The following is a 22,933-nucleotide window of genomic DNA, read 5'->3' as shown; positions in this document are numbered from 1 at the left end:
CTACCCTTTAGGTCCTGCTTTTCAGCTTCCTACCTAGCTCCCTATATTCCCTCTTCAGGACCTCATCTCTTTTCCTACCTGTCATTGGTACCGAATGATGTACCACGACCTCTGGCTGTTTCACCCTCCCCTTCAGAATGCCGTGGACCCGATCCGAGTACGTCCTGGACCCTGGCACCAGGGAGGCAACATACCATACCGGGAGTTTTCTTTCATACCCCAGAAGCTCCTGTCTGCCCCCATTGCTATGGAATCCCCTATCACTAACCGCTCTCCTCTTCTCCCCCCTTCCCTTCTGCACCACACCAACCAGGTTCATTGCCAGAGACCTGGTCACCTGCGGCTTTCCTCTGATAGGCCATCTCCCCAGCGGTATCCAAAGCGGTCTACCTGTTATTGAGGGGAATGGCCACAGGGGTACTCTGCACTATCTGCCTATTCTCCATCCTTCTCATGACAGCCACCCAGCTACCTTCCTCCTGCAACCTTGGAGTGACTGCCTCCCTGTAGCTCTTGTCTATGTTCTCCTTGGTATCCAGTAGAAGCTGAAGGTCATCCAGCTGCAGCTCCAGTTTCCTAACAAGGTCTGTTAGGAGCTGCAGCTGGATGCACCTCGTACAGATGTAGGTATCAGGGAGACTGGATGTCTTCCAGAACTCCCGCATCTCACAAGCTGAACACACCACTGACCCTGGAGCCATTCTCACTACTCTGCACCACGGGAATCATTTATTAATTAATTCCCTAATTAACAGGGATTATTTATTAATTATTTTTATTGAGATGTGAACAACACTGGCAAGATATTTATGGACCATCCTGATAGTGGATTGAATTGAATCTCTGCTTTCCTTATGCTGACACCCAGAGTGACATCAGCGAAGTTCAGGATGTGACAGTGGATCATCATTACGCTTCATCTCAGGGTAGTGCATGACTTCAAAGACTACAGGGACTGGGGAGTTTGGCCATTCTTCACCCTCCCAGATGCTGGACATGTGTGTGTGAGTTTGTTGGGAGAGCAGGAATTGTTTATCCATTGAGTTCTTCCACCCCAATGAAATGAGCTTTGTATAGTTGAATGATGTGAGTTATAGAGAGCGGGCCCATCGAGTGGAGTGCAGCAGCAGAAGAAGGGAAATAATGCCCCTAGCTATGGAAGAGCGGGAATGAGTGAGTGGCACCTGTGTTCTGGCATTTCTAGTGATTACTATTCCGAACCTCTTGTCTTCTCCAGGTGTTCAGACTGACCCTCTGGAGGTTCTCTCTACCTTGAGGCAGTACGTCAAGCATTTCTTCGGATGCAGGGAGTTGCGCCAACCAATCTCGAAGCCATGCAGCAGCATCCATGGATCACGTCCGCAGCTTCAATGAGTCCATCTTGTGGCTGTGGTCTCGGCATAATCGTGTCAACTACAGGCTGGCAGGTGAGGGCATTCTGCTGGATGGGCACCCACAGACAAGCAGGTGAAATTATTGGCATGCCTTAAAGGTGGCCAGTCCGTGGGTTCTGTCCTCTGCCCGCTAACGCTAGAGTGAAGGGTCCTGTCTGGGCCCTTCAAAAACCACATGATCTAAAGTGCTCCCTAACCAGTGAAGTATTTTTGAAGTGTGCTGATTGTTTGAAAATGCAGCTGCTAATGCAGCACAGTAAGATCCTACAAATGATCAGTTTATTTTAGTGACTTTGACCAAACGATACATATTGACTGGGAGACCGGGAAGAATTCAGCTGTCCTTTCGTGAAAGTGGCGTCACGGAACCCTTCACATTCTCCTGACGGAACAACGTCACGTTCCTCCTCAGAGGTGTGAGCTCTGACAATGCAGCATTTCCAGTGCGCTGTGCTGGAGTACATGCAGATGCCAGCAGAACCGGTGCTCACAGAGTCAATGCGGTGCCTTATTTCTCAAACGCTTACATGACCGTTGGGAATTAGATTAGAACTGGGTGGGTTTTTGCATCTGGCATCTTTTCCCACCTTTCAAATGATAATATTTAAATCAAAAATAGATACGTTGGTACTCCCTGGCATTTCCAAGAACAAGGGTGCTAACTGAGATCCGAGGTCATTATATGCTGCAGTGCCAATAATGTAAAGTACTCTCACTGGTTAAGCAGATATGAACAACTTGTCAGTATTTAACAAGCTTTCTGATAAAGTGTGAGTATTTTTTGTGTTTTCTATTATTTTGTTGTAAAAATATTTTCCCATGAGCCAAGTGAGCTATAACAGATCAGTGCTCATTGATGCACCAGTGTACTCATTTTCCTGGCTTCAGGTTGAAGCTTGGGGGCATTACGAATCTGTTGAACAGGCTCACATTATCTCTCCTGGATTAGGGCGGTGCCGACATCCATGAGCACTCATATTTACTGGTCTGGGAATGGTATTAAAATATCTCGGTGCCTGGGGTCTTTTACTGCCCACGTTCTCAGTATCCAGGGCCCATCACAGCCCCTGTTCTTGATGCCTGCAGTCGGTCACTGACCCGCCCCCGGCGCCTGGTTCCATCACCGCCCCTGTTCTTGGTACTCAGTTCCATTAATGTACCCCCCCCCCACCCTTTTTCAGTACCTGGAATCAGTTACTGTCCATGTACAAAGCGTCATTTATTGTGGCAGTATTGAGGACTGTTGCTGCACCTATCTAGAGTGCCTGGTTGTATTACTGCCCCTACGTGTCGTGTCACTGGGTTAGAACAATGCCAGGACTCTCATTGTTCTAGTCGACATTGCTGTTGTTTTAGCACAGCGCCAAGGCTTTGAATACCCTGCATACAGTGCCACAGTGTTGTCGAGCCATGGCATTGTTTAGAACCATTTATGCTAGAAGTGTTTCTTCACTTGTAAAGCCACGGCATTGAGTCAACACTGCGCTGGGACTGTTACTGCCACGGTGTACGCTAGTATCAATTTGGCTCAGCGCCTGTGCCACCTAGTAAGAGTAATGCCAGGGGGCTAACATTACACAAATCAGTGCATGGCAGTCCACATGACCATTTGCTTGATGCTAATGCCCGGTGCATGGTTGTGGTAGGGGTTAATGAAGCTTCTCAGTCTTTGTGGAGAGGAGGATTGGGAGGGCATGCATTCAGCTTTCCTTGGATTAGGAAAGCTTTAGCGAGGCAGCAGGTGGCTGCTGTGGGGACACAGACTACTGCTTATCTCATGCAGCCTTCTTCAGCCTTGTGTTTAGGGAGGGGAGGGGCAGTTGTTGTAAATGGCACGTGGAGCTGGGCTCTCCCCAGGGGAGGGTGTTTGATGCGTGCCATTTAACTCCACTGCTTTAGGGTCAATGAAGCATGAAATCCTACCATTTGTAAAGTGTCAGTACAATTAATTTGGCCCCCATCTTTGCAAACTCTCTAATGACAGTTGGGATTTTTGAGGATTTTATTGGCTGGTATAGTGTCCTGAGGGAGCTGTTCTCAATCCTTTCATTTCAGGCACTAAATACAGAGCAGATTATGCACCAAATGAAACAGTTTAGCAAGTGTTTACTTAAAACTGTTCTACTTGACTGACATGGCTCAAATTCAACTCTTTCACCAAAAGAAGTCAGTGCATCCGAGAAACCCTTCTCAATGTTCATTCATGGAGCAACAGAGAAAGCAAGTGCCTTTTAATTCCCGTACCAGCCTCTTTCTGTACGGAGGTTCAGCTGGTGTATCATGGTCCCCATTCAGTTTTGTGGAGTTGGCCTTTTTAACATTACACGGTCTCCATGAGGTGTCTCACTGCAATGACCTTTCGCTCAAGTCTTTGGTATACTCTTGTCCTGAGTCAAACACTAATACAATCCTCAGTCACCTGACCCCAGTTTATGATGAGACGCGAAGTAAACACGGCAACATGATAGAGATAAATATAAAAACCTGTGGCGGGGGAAACTCTGAGGAAATGACACAGCCATCACATACTGATATAATGCACTACTTGGTTCCCTTAATAACCCTTTGCAACCCCCTCTTTACCTCATGCCCCTCCTCATTACCACCACTCCTTCCTCTCAGCCACTTGACCATGCCACCTCGTCCAACGGTGCTGGGGAAGGGGAAGAAGGAGGGGATGAAGAAAGAGCTGTCCCAGTAATATGTAATATCTACCATTATAATCAATTAGCACTCTCTTCCCAATCTCTGTACTTAATAGCATCATGCTGAACATCTCATTTTTTCCCACAAAATAGAAGTCCACTCGACCCATCAATTCTATGCTGGCTCTCAGAGTAATCCTATTCACCCACTTATTTTGTTGTAATCTATTTTACGTATCATGTTTATCAAGCGCCCTCCCCCAACCCCAACTTTTCTGCCACTCACCTACACTCGGGACAATTTACAGCGACCAATTGACCTACCAACCTTTGCAATGTGAGAGAAAACCAGAGCACCTGGAGGAGACGCAAGCAGTGACAGGGAGAATGTGCAAATTCCACACAGACAGCACCAGAGATCAGGATCGAACTCAGGCAGCCGGAGCTGTGAAGCAACAGCACTACCTGCTGCACTCCAATGTGCTAACCTCCATCAGACATTTCAGTTCTCAGAGGCATCAGTCAGTAAATAGCAATCCCATGAAGAATTTCATCATTTTTTCTGTCTGGTGCCTTCTAGCAGCTTGTGACGGAATTGAAAATGACTGACATTTTGCATTGATGTGTCGAACTACAGAACGGGTCAAGAGCAGCAGAGCTTAATTAAACATTTCCAGAGTTCTCTTATTTCCCCAAGGACAGATAACTTGTCTGATCACATTCAAAACCAGTCAGCCAAGTAAAGAACAAACTGCTGGAGGAACTCAGTAGGTCGAGCAGCATTTGTAGGGACCCCTCGCCCTCTCCACTTTCAACTGGCCCTCGCCCTCTCCACTTTCAACTGGCCCTCGCCCTCTCCTCTTTCAACTGGCCCTCGCCCTCTCCTCTTTATATTGCCCCTCGCCATCTCCTCTTTGTACTGGCTGTTGCCTTCTCTTCTTTATACTGACACAGAATCAGGTTTATTATCACTGACATATGTCGCGAAATTTGTTGTTTTGTGACAGTAGTATAGTGCAAGACATAAAGGCATAAAAATAGAATAAGTTTCAAAAATAAATGGTGCAAAAGAGGAATAATTAGGTCGTGTTCATGGATCATTCAGAAGTCTGATGGTGGAGGGGAAGAAACTGTTCCTGAAACATCGAGTTTGGGTCTTCAGGCTCCTGTACCTCCTCCCCAATGGTAGTAACGTGAAGAGGCATGTCCCGGGTGGGTGAGGGTCCTTAATGGTGGATGCCGCCTTCTTGAGAGACTGCCTCTAGAAATTGGCTACTGGCAATCTTTCCTCTCCACTCTCAGTCCTAATGCAGGGTCTCAACCCAAAACATTGACAATTCCTCCCCCACCCCGTCTCTACACAGTTCCTCCAGTTTGTTTTTTGCTCCATATTCCAGCATCTGCTGTCTCTTGCTTGCAGGGATTGATAGGCAGTGCCACAGATTTGCTGCCCTCCTCCATTGTGATTTTGGCCCAACCTATATTCTCTTCTGAGGGAGTCCAGAGGAAGGGGCCACAACTTTAATCTACAACAGTGCCCTGCAACAACGTAATCAGGAAGCAACTCTTTACTCCTGTCTGACCTCCTACACCCTTGCCCAGAAAAACTGTTGAAACTGGAAGAGAGATTGAAAACTTCAAAAAGGGAGATTGTTTGATTCTTGAAAATCAAAAATAAAATTGCACATGCCTGAAATGGAAATAAGGTGCTAGAAAATCTCAGCAGGTCAGGCAGCATCTGTGAAGAGGGCAACAGTTAATGTTGCAGGTTGAAGACTGATCCCTCATTAGAACTGGGGGAGAAAGAAAGCAAGTTAGTTTTAAGTTGCAGAGAGGATAGGAGGAAGATGGATGTGATGAGGAATATCCTGTAAGGTAGATGCCTATCAGAGATATTCACTGGTAGGGTCTTTGACTTGAAGCATTCACTCTTGCTCTCCCTAAGAGCCGCTGATAATAAGATAAGATATCTTTATTAGTCACATGTACATCAGAACGCACAGTGAAATGCATCTTTTATGTAGAATGTCCTGGGGGCAGCCCACAAGTGTCACCCCACTTCCGGCACCAACGTGGCCTACCCACAACTTCCTGACCCGTACATCTTTAGAATGTGGGAGGAAACTGGAGCGCCTGGAGGAAACCCACGCAGAAACAGGGAAAATGTACAAAATCCTTACAGACAGTGGCCAGAATTGAACCTGGGTCACTGGCACTGTAATAGCGTTACGCTAACTACTACACTACTGTGTCTGCTAGTTTCCAGCATTTTGTTTGATTTTTGTTGTCCAAGGCTATCATCGCATAAATGGAGTTACAATAGTGATCAATTATTGTTTAATGTTATGGCAGGAGAAACTCCAGGGGCTCAATGGCCTTTCTCTTGTTCCTGATGTCAGAGGGAAACAGATGAGTTTATTTTCAGTGGGAGGGGAAGGTAGTGATTGAGCTCCTCATCGGTAGCCCATGCTGTGAATGTCTTGGTTTCAGTCCTCCTTTTTAGGTGGGAAATCAGGCAACAGAGGATTAAAGAGTACATGTCTGCCTCCAGTAGAAATAGGCATGATAAATAAAGTGTACAGTCATCCTGGGAGAGTTCTTCCCATTCCTCCCTTCTTCTGAAAGTGTGGACCACCCATCTTCCCAAACTGGCCAGTAGTGTAGCAGGCTGCCCGGTGAATGAGCATGTGTGATCCTTATAGCCAGCTCTCAGAGAAACGCACCATAAAACAGCACTCTTCCAGCTACCGGGAAGTGTTGCCACTGAATTAGTGGGTGCTGCATTGATGGAAGTTGGATGGGAGAGTGCTGTCAGGGAGTCAGAGAGATCAAGACAGGATCATGAAGAAGAGTGTCCAGAGGAGAAGTGTTCTTTGTGCAAGGAGACCACGGAGACCCTTCAGGGTTACAGCCACACACTCCCAGCAGGGGGGTCTCCAGGGATGTCTCCATCTCCGAATGCCTGAACTCTGTGGAAGCCTGTGATGCAGGCAAATGGCCATGGCCACCCTCCCTGCTCCAGTGGGATGAAGAAGTAGGTAAAGTCCCCTTGCCTTTACATGGAGTTAAGGTGACCTCGCTAACATAGCAGAGGTCAGCAGCAGAGACATGGAGTGATCCTGAGACTAGGTAGGCTGAGAGTAACCCTGACTCTGACCTCCGCAGACAAAGCTGTCAAGATGCGTGCGAGGTTGTACTTGAGCTTGTAGAAGGTCGCATATCTCATGAGGACAGAGTGCAGTTTGAGTCTTACCTCTTAAATAGCATGGTTTCAAGGGAAACCATTTTGTTAAGTAACAACTTGTACATCACAGAACTAGGCCTTTCGGCCCATTATGTTCATGTTGGGCACTAAACACCTGTCTATACCAATCCAATTTACTAGCACTTGGTTCATAGTATTCTATGCCTTGGCGATTCAAGTGGTCATCTAGATGCTTCTTAATTGTTGTGAGAGTACCTGCCTCCACCACCCACTCAGGCAGTGTGTTCCAGATTCCAACTACCCTTTGGGTGGTAAAAGTTCTTCCTCAGATCCCCTCCAAACCATTACACCTTACCCTGAACCTCATCCTTGCCCTGAAAACTGTTGATTTTCACACCAGTGGGTTTGAAAATCTCACTGCAAGTGTATATTGTGTTGACAATGTGGGAGGAGTTTTAAACCAGAAGAAAGCTGTGGCAGAGGAGGAAAATCCCACCAACAGATGAGGAGATTAATTTTCCAACAAGCGCTATGATACCTGAAAATGTGTGCAGAATTGCTGTGCTCCAGGGTATGCCAATTTTTAACAGCACAGCGTTGTTTTTACTTCATTGGTTCATAGCACAGAACAGTACAGAAACAGGCTCTTCGGCCCAACTCATCCCTGCTGACCAAGATGCCCATATAAGCAAGTCCCATTTGCCTGCATTTGGCCGATAATCCTCCAAACCTTTCCTATCCATGTACCTATTCCAAATGTTTTCTAAACGTTGTAATTGTACCTGCCTCTGCCACATCCTTTGGCAGCTGGTTCCAAATACCCAGCACCGTCTGTGTGAAAAAACTTGTCAACAAGGTCTCCTTTGAGTTTTTCCCCTCTCACTTTAAACCTACTCTGTCCAGTTTTGGACTCTCCTACCCTGAGAAAAAGAACGTGATGATCTACCCTATCTATGCCCCTTTTAATTTTATAAACCTCTATAAGGCCACCCTTCAACCTCCATTTTGTTTTGGAATCATATAAATAAATTTCTAGCCAGCATTTTATTTTTTATACCAGTCCTAAATGTCTCAATCTGTCCATGGAACATAGAACACTACAGCATAGTACAGGCCCTTCGGCCCACAATGTTGTGCCGATATTTTATCCTGCTCTAAGATCTATCTAACCCTTCCCTCCCATATAGCCCCCCCATTTCTCTATCATTCATGTGTCTATCTAAGAGTCTCTTAAATGTCCCTAATGTATCTGCCTCCACCACCTCTGCCAGCAGTGCGTTCCACACACCCACCACCCTCTGTGTAAAAAAAACTTACCCCTGACATGCCCCTTATATCTTCCTCCAATCACCCTAAAATTATGTCCCCTCGTGTTAGCCATTTTTTTTCTTTACTTTTTTTTCCCCCAGGGCAAAAATGGCTAACCACCTTCACCATTTGGTTTCCAATTAATGTCAAACACATTTCAGGCTGAGGCACACCATGACATTCCTGTGGGGCAGGGCTGGGAAATGGTGGTTGCAGCTCATAGCCTACAAGAAAGGAGCATCAAAGGCACTAAAAGTACATTGCAAACGATGTTGTGGCTTCAAATGCGGTCTGGTCTTACCGCAAGTATCAAGGGAACAACAACCCAGCCTCTGGTCAATGCTGTTTCCTGGTCTAGGAGAGTTCAAGATGAAAAAAAAATGGAACAATGTACTTTATCACCAAGTGCAAAAGTGACTGAAGAAACTCCTCCAATCTTTATGCAAGTGAAAATGAAAAAAATCTGCAGATGCTGGAAATCTAAAATAAAAATGGAAAATGCCGGAAACATTCAGCAGAACAGGGGGCATCCGTGGGAATAGAAGCAGAGTTAACTTCTCAGGTCGAAGACCCTTCGTCAGGACTGGGAAGTGGACAAAGGGGATAAGCTGTAAACGAAGTTATCTGGTCGATGGGTGAATGGGAGCAGTCAGAGAGTGAGCACGTAGACAAAATAATGTAGGAGATGCAGGGCAGGGAGACTGGACATGTCCTCCACTCCCAGACAAAAAAAAATCTTGTTTACGACTTATCCCCCGGCCACTTCGGTTTCACCCTGTCAGAGACATCTCCCTCCCCTACCATCTCTGAAGCTGAACAAGTTTCTTTTGTCTCCTTCCCAGTTCTTTTGCCTCCTTCCCAGTTCTTTTGCCTGAAACGTTATCTCTGTTTCTCTTCCCACAGATACTGCCTGACCTGCTGAGCGTTTCCAGCATATTTTGTTTTTTATTTTCATCTTCCTGTTGTATGTGGGGTTTCTGAGACTTTCACTCTGAGAGTTGGGTTCTAACTTCGTCAACCCTCAAATGGTCGTCATTAGCAGCCCCACACATATCCAGCTGTTGATTGGATCCTGTCAGTTTCCATAACATGCAGCATTATCAAAATGACTGCTCTCACATCTGCCCACAAACCTCCATCCCTTCTCCCATCTTGAAGCACAGCCTTGGCCCAGGAAGATTTAGTTACAGGGCTCTGCAGGGAATAGAGAGGTCACACCCTTGCAAAGGAAACAAATGCCATCAAAGATCGTGAACTTTACTTTGAAGGTGACCTGTCAATGAAGCTGATGGGCTAAATGCACCGGCTTTTTAGTTGGGGAAGGCATACATACCATCGTATTTGCATTGATTATCCAAATGCATCGCTGGGACTTGCAGTCTCTTGGCTTTCAAACCCAGCTGCAACCACACTCTGCTCCAGCAATTCCAGGGAGTACAACTGTGCGGGCAAGTTGGCCACTCCTGTTATTCATCCTTGTTAACTGCAGCAATTTGAGCATGCAAAAGATTTAGTCAGGACAGGGACCAAGGGAGTGATGCAAGATTTCTAGTGTTGAGAAAGGCATAATAGACTCTGGGGAGAAGGCAGCAGCTGTAGTCTTCCCCCTTTGTAAAGAGTGAAGGGGATGGATTAAATACTCTGGGGGTTGAAAGGAACCAACACAAGACATCATGTGTGGTAGTAAATAGAATGGGCCCATATATCAACAGAGAATATAGTGAAAATGTGGGTCCCACAGGGTAATAGATTTATTCATGAGCATTAGGAAAATTCATGAGAGAAGTATACTACTGAATAAAATGGGAATTGCATTGTTTAAAAGTAATTTTTACACCTACTGAGGGTTGTATTTGTCTTTATTTTGGAGTAGGTTCATAATTACAGCTTGAATTTTATCTTTGTTTTAACTAGTATGAATGAAGAAAAAAGTCCTTGAAGAGCAGCTCAAAAAATTCAATTTTTACTTTTCTACACTGATAAAACTCCACATTGGCAATGCATGTTACATTGTCAACTGTGACTTTTACTTTAAGAATGCTGTATACAGACGGCCACCAATGTGTTCTTTAGAGGATGCTTAATCGAATACACCATTTTGCGGTGTGCCCAAGGAAACTCGAGGGAAAATAAGCCTGCAACTATAGTATCATGAGCAGATCTGAATAACTTGGAATGCACAGGGATTTTGTAGTTGTTCCCAATTTAGTTATAGTTCAGTATCGAAACCAAAGGCTGAGGAATTTACCTAAAGTTTTTTTTAATCAAGTAAACACCCTGTACAAAACTGAAATAGAAATCTAATAATTCAAGCCCTAAGTATGATTTGTAAAAAACACAGGGGATTTTACAAACATACAATTCAAATTTTTTTTCTCATTTATATTCAGGATACAGTCTGTGAAATCCTGAATGGGATAACAAAGGATATTTTCTGCCATAGTTACAGGATGAGATTGACAGGACTTTCTGTGGAATGTCTGGAATTGTGTGTTGGAATTTATTTTGTAATGAGATCTGGGATTAGATGTTGCATCATATTCCAATCTGCCGTACTGTGGATTGGCAAAATGTGATTTAGAATGGGAAAGAAAGACTTTGATTATGGATGTCTCAAACCATTTAACAGCCAATTAAATATTTCCTAAATGTAGACACCCTTGTAATGTGGGGAACTGTGGCCACTGATTAGCACACAGCAAGCTCCCAAAGTGTGGCAATGATCAGATAATTTGCTCTTTTAATATTGTTAATTTAGGATATCCTTCAGACAATTAAGGAGCCAGTGGTAAAATCTCCAGAAAAGACAAACCCTGAAAGACATCACTTTCCAAGAAAGTGATTGTGTTCACAGTTCATTGAAGTTAATGAAAAATGTTGCATGTTATCATGTGGGATTTCACACACTTTGTATTAATGAAAAGTGTTTTCACCACCCAATGGATGCAAAATATAAATGAAATTAATGTAAAGGAGTTATGTTCAAACCAGAATGGTGTAAGTGGAATTGGTATGGTGGAATTTAAAAGTTTGCTTCAAAGAACTTGGAACTTTGGTAATGGTTTGGGCCAAAGTTATATCCACCTTGGAGATTAGGTCAGAACGTGGATGAAGGAAAAGCTATGGAGATACAAGTTATTTGTTCACAGAATGTCACTGGCAAGGTTGAAACTTATCATCCATCCATTATTGTTCCTACACTGAGGATGTATAAGAGTCGACCACTTTAGTGTGCCTGGAGTTACACATAGCCTAGACTGGGTAAGGACGGTAAATTTAGATTATTAACGCAAGTTATTTTTTAAATTTAAATTAACAATTTGTTTAATTACTTGAAATTAAATTCCCCAGTTTCCATGGTGGGCTTTGTGATAATTGATTCAGAGGTTTGACAGCTAATCCACTAAATTTACCATGACACCACATGCCTCTTCCCAGGGAACGGAGTAAGGACCAGGACTGCACAGAATACTGTAAAAGTACTCAGGTGAAGGTGGGGCTAGCTGGATTGAAGATTTTTGCTCCTCCCAGCTCTATTGTAGTCTTTGGATTGTTATTGGCCTTCATAACTCCTGACCCTGCTAGTCTTCCTGCTACGTCCATCCTCTGTGGAGATCCCAGTTTCCCGTGGTTGGTAGCACTCTTGCTTCTGGGTCAGAAGTCTGAGTATAAGGATGTAGATACATGGTAGCACTTCCTAGTTAACATGAATAAGCAATAAGCCCCAGCAGTAACTGACCGAATCTGAAATGCTTGGCCATTCAGATGCCTCGAGCAGATCTCTGAAACACACACAAATCGACCTCCGGGTAAAGAGGGTTGCATGGAGCTGGCAGTCTGTCCTGGCACTGACTGACATCACCCCCACTCCATGACATATAACACGCATTTCCCAAGTTCTTCATTGGATCTGTAATGCTCATTGTGATACCTGCTGGAGTGAATGCTTTTGTACTTCTTGATTAACTAGCGTCACCCACAATGAATGGTTTACCAAGCCCCTTCTTGCTATTTTCATTAGCACATACATTGAATGGTGAAGGCAGAGAGACAAGCCAACAATGGAGTGACAGCTGACCCTCAGCATAATGTGGCACTTGGGATGGTGCCTAACAACAAGCTGTAGTGAAGTGCATGGTGATAGTGGGTCTGTTGAGGGTTTGGTTCTCAATTGCTCTGACCTCCTTGATGGATGGCTGAATGGTTAAAAGCTCTAACAAGGCAGATTGACTGGACACTCCATTATTGGGTTACCAGCCTGAACGGCAAGTGTTTCAAATCAGCCAGGCCTCTTGACTGCTTGTTCATCTGCAGCCATCTGTTCTTCCAACTGTTGAATAAAAACTCGTAATACTTTGGATTTTAAACACAAAAGCTCCATAGTTTCCTCCTATTGTAAACAATTCTTCCTCTCTATGTTCCTGTATATTCATATTTTCATGACAGAGTGATAGATTTTTGGATATTAAGGATTACTGCAACAAAGTGGTGCTGAGGTAAAAGATCTGCCATGATCTTATTGAATGATGGAGCAGGCATGAGGGGGATGAATGGCCTTCTCCTGCTTCCATTCCTCAGTTTTGTATGTTCCTCTTTATAGGCAGTGCCTCATGTTTGAGATGACTTCCTTGCACTCTGGCTCTGAGCTGCAGAAATTGCACGGTAGTGTAGCAGTTAACGTAACGCTTTACAGCGCCAGCGACCTGGGTTCAATTCTGGCCACTGCCTGTAAGGAGTTTGTACATTCTCCCCGTGTCTGCGTGGGTTTCCTCCGGGTGCTCCGGTTTCCTCCCACGTTCCAAAAGATGTACAGGTTAGGAAGCTGTGGGCATGCTATGTTGGCGCCAGAAGTGTGGCAACACTTGCGGGCTGCCCCCAGAACACTCTATGCAAAAGATGCATTTCACTGTGTTTTGATGTACATGTGACTAATAAAGATATCTTTTGCAGCACTTAAAGGGGCAGTGATTTAATGCAAAATACTTGTCAACCAAAACTTGTTTCTTACAGGGCAAACAGAAAGAAATACACAAATCGTCTGTTATGGCAATAAGACCCCCTTTGAGCAAATAACAGCAGTGTAATGGCACAGACAGTAGAGCCGCTGTCTCACAGCATCAGCGACCCGGGTTCAATTCTGACCTCTGCCACCATCCGTGTGGAGTTTGCATGGTCTCCCTGTGAATGTATGGGTTTCCACCAGGTGCTCCAGTTTCCTCCCACATCCCAAAGGCATGCGGGTTGGTAGGTTAATGGGCCACTGTAAATTCATGTAGAATTTCATAAAATGCACAGCACAGAAAATGGTCACGTGGTCAAAATACTCCATGCCAGTGTTTGCGTGATGCATGAACCTCTTCCCGCTTTACTCAGATCCGACCATATTCTTCTCTTCTATGCCTATTCAACAACCTTCCCACAAATATGGAAGTACTATTGGCTTCAACAAATTAACATTCTCACAACACTCTGCTTCCCCTTTTCCAGAGAAAAACGCTCTTAGTGCTTCCTGACAGTGAGCTTCAACTTTGGCAAAATCCTTGTAAATCTTTTCCATTCCACTGGTGCTCCAACGGCCTTTTGGTAGTATGGAGACAACAAATGCCTCCAAATGAGGTTCCAGATGCATTTGACAGCACTGCCCTGTAGTTATATATCTGTTAGTTACCTAGTTACATACCTCGAGTATCTAGTTACATACTCAAAACCTGTTCTACTTTTTACCAGCAGAGTGGCGCAGTTAGTAGAGCAGTTACCTCACAACACCAGAGACCTGGGTTCAATTCTGACTTCTGGTGCTATCTCTGTGCAGTTTGCATGCTTTCCCTGTGACGAAGACGCCATCCTTCGGCTGCTCTGGTTTCCTCTCACATCCCAAGGTTTGGTGAGTCAATAGGCCACTGTAAATTGCCCCTAGTGTCGGTGAGTGATAGAATCTGAGGGCAGTTGATGAGAAGGTGGGGAGCATAAAGGTTGGGATTAATGTAAGAACAATGTAAATGGGTGGTTGATGGTCAGCGCAGATTCAGTAGGCTGAAAGATCCATTTCCATTGCTATATCTCCCTACTACTACTTTCCATTCCCACTCTTCACCATGGCACCGGCCAATAGATATGACAGTGGGTTTTCCCAAGGCCACTGATCATTCACTCCTTTGCCAGTGAGAACGAGATAGGAGAGAGTGGGTTGGAGTGGTCATCAGTACTCCAAGTCCAACTGCAGGTGCTCAATCACCATTCAGTGCTGCTTCACAGTGAACATAGGAACCATGCTGCCACCAAGTCGAGTTTATTGTCATGTACGCACAGGTGCAATGAAAAACTTACTTGCAGCAGCATCACAGGCACACAGCATCATATAAGCAGCACCCACAAGAAAAACATAAGTTATACACAAATATTACAAGAAAGAGCACAATTAGAACAAGGAAAAGAAAGTCCATTTTAGTGCAAAGTGGTCACAGAGTTGCTAAACTGTAGTGATTAGGGTCTTGCCAGTTGGTTCAAGAACCGAATGGTTGAAGGAAAATGGCTGTTCTTGAACCTAGTGGTGTGGGACTTCAAGCTTCTGTACCTCCTGCCCAATGGTAGCTGTGAGAAAATATCATGGTAGGGATCTTTGATGATGGATGTTGCCTTCTTGAGGCAGCACCTCAAGAAGGCAACTACCAATAGTGGGGAGGGATGTGCCTATGATGCATTGGGCTGAGTCCACTACTCTCTGCAGCTTCTTGCATTCCTGTGCATTGAAATTGCCATACCAGACCATGATGCAACCAGTCAGTATACTTTCAACAGTACATCTGTAGAAGTTTGTTAGGTGTTTGTGACAAGCCGAACCTCCTTAATCTCCTAAGAAAGTAAAGACACTAGCATGCTTTCCTTACGATTGCATCTATGTGTTGGGCCCAGGACAGGTCATCCAATATGTTGATGCCCAGGAATTTAAAGCTGCTGATTCTCTCCACCACCAATCCCCCAATGTAGACTGGTGCATGTTCATCCTCCTTCCCCTTCCTGAAGTCAACAATCAGCTCTTTAGTTTTGCCAACATTGAGCGAGAGGTTGTTGTTGGGGCACCGCTCAACCCGGTGTCCTATCTCACTCCGGTAAGCTGACTCATCGCCACCTGTGATTCATCCAACAACAGTAGTGTTGGCGGCAAGTTTGAAGATGGTATTGGAGCTGTGCTTAGCCACACAGTCATGTGTGTATAGAGAGTTGGGCAGGGGACCGAGCACGCAGCCTTGAGGTGCACCTGTGTTGATGATCAGCGAGGAGGAGATGTTGTTATCAATCCTCATTGATTGAGGTCTGCTGATGAAGAATTTGAGCATCCAGTTGCAGAGGGACGTACAGAGGCCCAGGTCTTGAGGCTTAACCACGAGTTTGGATGGGATAATTATGTTGAATGCTGAGCTGTAGTCGATGTACAGCAGCCTGATGTATGAGTTCCTGTTGTCCAGATAGTCCAGAGCAAAGTGAAGAGCCGGAGAAATCACATCTGCTGTTGACCTGTTGTGACGGTAGGCAAATTGGAGCGTATCCTGGTCACCTCTGAGGCAGGAGTTGATTCGCGCCATAACCAACCTCTTGAAGCACTTCATTACATTTGATGTAAGACGGTAGTTGTTGAGGCAGGTCACCACACTCTTCTTGGGCACCGGTACACTAGAAGCCTTTCTGAAGCAGGTGGGAACCTCAGACTGCAGAAGCGAGAGGTTGAATATGTCTGTAAATACTCCAGCAAGTTGGTCTGCACAGATCTTTAGTACTCAGCCAGGTACCCCGTCCGGACGCAAAGGATGCCCGGACATTGGCTTCAGAGAGTGAAATTACAGGGTCATCCAGAGATATGGGGGCTCATGTGTCATAGTTCTCCCTATCAAACCGTGCATTAAAGGCATTGAGCTCATCCGGGAGTGATGGATCATTGCCACTTAAGCTACCCAATCTCGCGTTGCAGGAAGTTATATTGTGCAAGCCCTGCCACAGCTGTCGAGTGTCCGTCTGTGATTCCTGTTCAGTCCGAAATTGTCTCTTTGCACTCACAATGCCCTTCCGGAGATCGTACCTGGACTTCTTATATGAGTCCTGGTCACCAGCCCTAAACATTGTGTCCTAACTCCAATGTGTAAAAATGAAGTCGCTGAATTTTGCATTGTATGTATAATTGAATTTCCTTTTGTTTTGTTCGTGTCCCCTTAGGTGCACGAAGTGAGGATCCAAAATTCCCAAAGCTTCAGTGGCCACCTCCAGACATGTGTGTGGAGTGTCACGATGAGGTCAATGGACGCCATATGTGGATTACAGATGCAGTGTTGAACTTCTTCTATGTACATTTTTCTCCAGATAACATAGACTACAGTTATCTGGAAGAGGAGGAGGCACTCCTGAAGAGGCAGCAGAAGGTGAGAGAAGATACTTGGCAGGACCAAGAGAAGTCTGGCCCAGAAGAAGATGAGAAGAAAGACAAAGGAGAAGACCAGGGCAGGGAAGAAAAAGAAGAAAGCACGGAGCCGCCAGTGATGAAGGAAGAACAAGTCAACCCAATGATTGTGAGGAGGATCAGGAGTCAAAAGCGGACTTTTGTCAAGTGGAAACGTGCTGCTAAAATGGAGGTAGAAGATATTGTCGACCTGGACTCGTTTGTGAATGAACAATACAAAAAACCAGCTTTGAAGGACAGGGCTGAAAACAAGAGAACCAGCCTGACGAACAAGAGATACCACGGACCCCAATTGCACCTACAGTCCATTGATGAGTCCGAGGAGTCTAGGGAGAAGCTGCAGAATTGGGTGGTCGGGGGTTGGGATCAAGTCAATGCTAAGAAGAAATGGATTAGACTGCTGGGGAGGAGCTTCTCCCGCACGGATACTGGCTTGTGTATTCTGTTATATTTCCTGTCTGCTCTGTGTCTCCTGTCCATGTATCTCTATTTCAAAATGAAGTTTCGGTGGCGGAAATGGAAGTATTTGTTCACTTCTGCCTCCGTTGGTGTACAATATGGCAGGGAAAAGAACTGATGAAGTGAAGACAGGGACTATATAGGCCACAGGGAGTGCAATGATATATATTTCCACCCAGATTAATCTTTCGTAGACACAGAAGCTCTCAAATTAGAAATAATTTAGAATATCAGTATCCTAGCTGAGGAAACCACCATTTCCATAGGGTCACCTGTAAGTGAACAATTCTGGGGACATTTGATCACAAAATAAGAAATTTCAAATCTAGAATTTTACACCCTGACTTGCTCACTCAAGAAAGATAAAATACCAAGACTTCAATCCCTCTATGATAACGCACCATTGCTTTTGCTAAGGACTGCTGGTTGAGAAGACACTTTGGGACATTGTGGTCTACGAGGCTTGACTCCAAAAATACCACCAAACTCTGCAAAGGTAAATGGGCACCTATCCCAAATAAAAAAAAGTCTCTAGGGCCAGACTTTGCTGTTCTTTTGCTGTTCATTGGATCAGCCTGATGACAGTTGGTGCGAAAATTGGGCAAGGAGACAGAATCTCTGGGACTTTCTTCCCAGGAGCAGGTAGACTTGCCCACAGTAGTCTCTGTTCCCCTCATCACGGATAAAGTAACTACGGACTGTTTGTTGCCAAACTGTAGACAGTTGCACTTTTCAAGTGACTATAGTGAACCATTTCCAACCAGCCAGTAAGATCCCACCTTAGAAACATCCTTTTCCCAAATGTGGTGGACTCGATGGATAATTCTACATGCAGCACATTTAGGAACACTAATTTTGCACAGGTCTGCTTGATCCAGAGGTGACTTTCACAAAACAAGTTCCACTGTGGGCTTAGTATGGTGGCTTCACACTAACTGCAAATCACTCACCTTGATGTCTCGTAAGCATCAAGTTGTCCCAACCTGTGCAATGGTCCAAGCCTGAAGGGGAAGGTTTACTTTTAATGTGTGTGTGTTTGTACTGGGACCCCTTAAATGGTAATGAACAGCATCCAAAGGTTGGTCAAAATGCCAGACTTTTGGTAACCCCTGAACTAACAACACACAGTAACTTTAATTTTGACAGGTCATGAGTAGTATTAAATAATATTAAGTATAGGCACTTTAAAATTTGCCATTCTGGCACATTGCCTGCTAGTCAGTGACAGTACCACATTAGGGCGAGTACAGGGTGGTAGAGGAACAGTAGCTGATTTGTAACTCACATCGTCTGACAGGGGTCAACCATCACTCAGCAGCTCCAAACTTTTTTCTTCTATCAAAAGCTTGTGGGTTCAGCTCTTGGAAAATTGAGCTCATGATCTAAGCTGATAGTCTGGTTCAGTATTAAGGGACAGATGTGATGACTTTTTAGAGGACATGTTAAAACAAGTCCCTGGTTATCCTCTCAGGTGAACATAAAAAGTCCCTTTCCAATATTCAAAGAAGAATGAGGCAACCCACAGAAATTTCTTGTGCGTGTCGATAACATGGCCAATGTTTATTGCCTAATCTTAAACACCCTGAACTGACTGAGTGGCTTGTTGAGACATTCAGAGGATAATTGAGAATCAATCACATTGGCGCAGGGTGTGGAGTCACATGTAGGCCCTGAAGGACATTAGTAAACCTGATGGGTTTCTTCAAGCATCCAATAGTCTCACAACTAAAACAGATTATTTAGTTATTATCTCATTGCTATTTGTGGGGAAGTTGGCTGCCATGTTTCCCATATCATAACTTCACTTCAGAAAGAAGCTGATTGGTGATAAAGTGCTTTTGGACATCCTGAGACTGCAAAGGCACTATATCAAAGTAAAATCTTCCTTCAGACACAAGTAATGATGTAATCAAAAGCATTAAAGCTGCTAATGATAGGGCTTCTCTTGCAGCTGGAAGAATCCCACCCGCCTTTGCGGCTTCCTTTGAAGGAAGCAACCTTGGGGGATAGATCTCAGGATATCCCTATTTGAATACAAGTCGAACTGCTCCAGCAGGCATTAAAACTGAAAGAAAATCAGCTATATTCATAGTAATAAGGAGTGAATGACTCTCCGCACAGAATCCCAAGCTAATCTCCAAGTAATCATTTATTATTTGCCCCATTCCTTCTTTTAGTGGTTTGAAATCAATTGCCCACCTTCAGTTCCTGGTGTTGGTATTCTATTAAGGCAACATATCAAGGAATTTTACTAGATTTTCTGTCCTGTCTGGGAAATAGACATTTTTGATTTCTGTTTCTGTGATGCTAATATAATCAATTTTTATTTTTAATTAAAAGAAAATATTTGAGTTTTACCTCAATGGGACTCCTTCAGTTTTTATTTCATTGGTCTCCATCTTCCATCCACCAACCTGCAGAAAAACTGATAGGGTTAACGTAATGCGCATTTCACAGTGAGATGATGAGACACCCACTGTTTAAAAGTTCAATGCAACACCCACAGAGTACATTCATACCAATTTAATGCTTCCTACATTACAATAGTGTCTACACATTGAAAACCTGTTTCAGTGGCTTTGGGAGGGTGGAGGGGGGAACTGAGGCTGTGAATAAATTATCTTTTCTTTTGAAACTCAATAGTCTACAGGTTAACTGAGTGAGAAGTTCTGTCGTGGCAATGCTACATTTACAAAGCTGAATTGTGCCATTAATCTATTGAGAGTAGTTTACATCACAGGATACAAGTGCATTATCTGTTGGGCAGAATAATGGAAAATCTGCAGTTTAGATTGTTTTCTGGGAGAGAAATTAATTTTTACTTCAATTTGAACTTCACACATTCAGTTGCATTGAAGGCAATGGAAGCAAATGCTGGGTGATGAATACAGTTATAAGTAGCAGGGAAAGACCCCACAATTCAATATGATCATGGCTAATATGCTCTAGGGATCTTCTCAGTGTGAGTTATCCATGGCCCTCAATTCCCTGATCTTTCAAAATTTTATCTACCTCTTTAAATACCTCCAGTTATATGGCCCCTAGGTTTTGTTTTCAGAGATAAGTTTTTATCCTTTCCATTTCTTGAGAAACCCCCTTCAATTCATTTAGATGTAAGTTGAAAAACTGGAAGCGAATTCCAAGCCAAGGAGATGGATTGGCCAACTTTTCAAGTGTAGCCCTTCTTCCAAAGTCTGGCAGAATTTTAACTACCTTCAGAATAGTTTGTCATAAATGCAGTCTTCACCGTGTGCCTATTTCTGCAATGGGATCTCTTGGAGTCACTAAGGATTACCAGCTGACTAAGAGGTTTAACATCTGTGAGGAACTCAAGAAATGAAAAGGTGGCATTTCAAAGTCAAAGTTGAGTTTATTGTCATATGGACAAGTACATGTATGCACAGGTGCAATGAAAAACTTACTTGCAGCAGCATCACAGGCATATAGCATCACAAGCACAACATTTGCAAGAAAAACATAAATTAAACATAAATTATACACATTTGTTTTTAATTTCTTTTTCTCTGCCCGTTTGGTTTATTCGACTGACATTGGAGGGAGGGAAAAGGCTGTTTCACCAACAAGGGCCACTGAAGAGAAACATGACACAACCTCCAAGAATACTTCCAAGCAGAGAAGAGTACCCTTGGCTTCACCTTTCATGGTTTTTCACATCCAAGACTTCACACAAGCTTTAACTAAGGACTGCAAGATCTGCGGAGGCCACCCCTGCAGTTAGCCCCATTTCTATGCTCACTCTCCCCAGTCCTCTGAAGTTCCCTTTCCCAATCCTACAGTCTGATTCCATTTTCTAAGTCACGATTCAAGTTGCTGCCACCACGCTTTCAATCAGTTCATTCCAGCCATTTAAGTGCATTCAATATATTTTCCAATTGCTATCTCTTTGAAACCACTAGTACAAGTTGGTATCACCGTTGCAGTGATGTTACAGAGGCAGAGCATTTTATGAGCAACACGCCTGTGATTGCTTGCATGTGACATGCCTGAGAAAGACCTGTCTACAAATGGTGGAAGGGGAAGGAGGACACAAAGTAAATCTCCCGCCGAAGCCAATGACTGATTGCTGGCTCAAGCAAACCTTATTCTGCTGATGGAATGTGAGATTGCTGGGCTCTACCTTCGGGGGAGAGGAGAATTGTAGCAGAGGCTTTTGACGTTTAATTTACTTTTTGAAAGCAAAGTAGGAGGAGGATTATCTCAAATTCTGTCATGAAAGATGATTTGCAGGACACACAAGTGCCATTCTTCATTCTGCATCCTACTCACTTGGTAGCAATGGAGCACAGCACCGCCCTTAAAGTGCTTTCATGTGCGTGCTCAGAATGTGGTTTCCCTGGAGCCTGTCAATCAACACCCTGCTCCTACAGTGTGTGCATAAAATTCAAGGAAGGAAGGAAGTAGATTGTCACTGCATTACCCAAAGGATTGAAAGCTACAAGCACAACATTTTTACACCAGATATCCATTGAAGGTTGATAATCCTGAACTTAAATCACCAGTCAAGTTTACTAGTCCATTGCCGAGATAATGCATGCTATGACAATCTCTGTTTTAAATCACCACAAGGCTACTGGGTAGTGGATTTTAACTGTTGGAGCAGTGGATTGGCTGTCCACTGTACACTCCAGCCAAATTTGCTTTCAATTAATTCCAATGAAGAAGGAATTCAGGCAGGGTGTATAAATGGTAGCTGATTAACCACTGTCAGGTTTCTGCCAAGTTCAAATTGACACATCGGATTTTAGTTGCAGCGTTGAAATGTTGACAGCATATTGCTGAGCAACAAGTCAGTGAACATGGCAAAGGTGTCCTGCAGAACCCTTCAAAGTGACAGGAGGATTCCTTTAACAAGACAACTGAAGTCATGCATGCTGTGCTGTGAGGGTAATGATTAGTCATGGTGTCTGGCCCTCTGGGAGCTGCTGTGACACTCCTCCAAGCTAATTTAATTAAGGGCTCTCGACAGCCCTACAGCATGAGACTCACAACTCTCCTTCAAGAGCTGCCTGGTGACTACTACCAGGTTTCAGCAAAGGCTTACTTCAAAAGCAGCCTGGCTTTAGAGATGACAGGACATGCAGCAAACTGAGTGTCCAGGACTTTCTGCTCCAATGGCCCTGCTGCAGTGTAGGATGCAGGTCCTCCCCAGATTACGAACTCTCAATTTACGTACATCTGTACGTATGAACAAGCGTCTGAAAGACTGGCGAGATGAATTTGCTGACTCCTGCAGGACTGCAGGCAAGTTCTGTCACATGGCAGCTTGGTTCACTGCAACATCTGAATGGTTGAGGTTAAGCACCCTGGTTGAAATACACATTGCCTTTGGCTGGTCTATATTTTTATTTAAATATATTACCAGGCAACGCATTTCAGGTTATGAACAGTTCTCAGGAATGGAACCCCGCTGTAACCTGGAGAGGACCCTTATAAGAGGAAAATGCATTGGTCA

The 22,933-nt window shown here is 44.3% G+C and overlaps 1 protein-coding gene across 1 annotated transcript in view; it reads left to right on the top strand.

Annotated features, from left to right (window-relative positions):
* Positions 1–19,823, top strand: part of qsox1 (quiescin Q6 sulfhydryl oxidase 1) — a 120,607-nt gene extending 100,784 nt beyond the window's left edge. Inside the window, 3 exon segments of the mRNA XM_052010852.1 lie at positions 1,246–1,308; positions 1,310–1,427; positions 16,761–19,823. Of these exon segments, the coding sequence (XP_051866812.1) occupies positions 1,246–1,308; positions 1,310–1,427; positions 16,761–17,578 (999 nt within the window). The 3' untranslated portion in view covers positions 17,579–19,823.
* Positions 19,824–22,933: the final 3,110 nt, after the last annotated feature.

The sequence above is a fragment of the Pristis pectinata genome, chromosome 3 (assembly GCF_009764475.1).
Source record: "Pristis pectinata isolate sPriPec2 chromosome 3, sPriPec2.1.pri, whole genome shotgun sequence".
NCBI classification, from domain to species: Eukaryota; Metazoa; Chordata; class Chondrichthyes; order Rhinopristiformes; family Pristidae; genus Pristis; species Pristis pectinata.
This window is presented reverse-complemented; position numbering and strand designations above follow the sequence as displayed.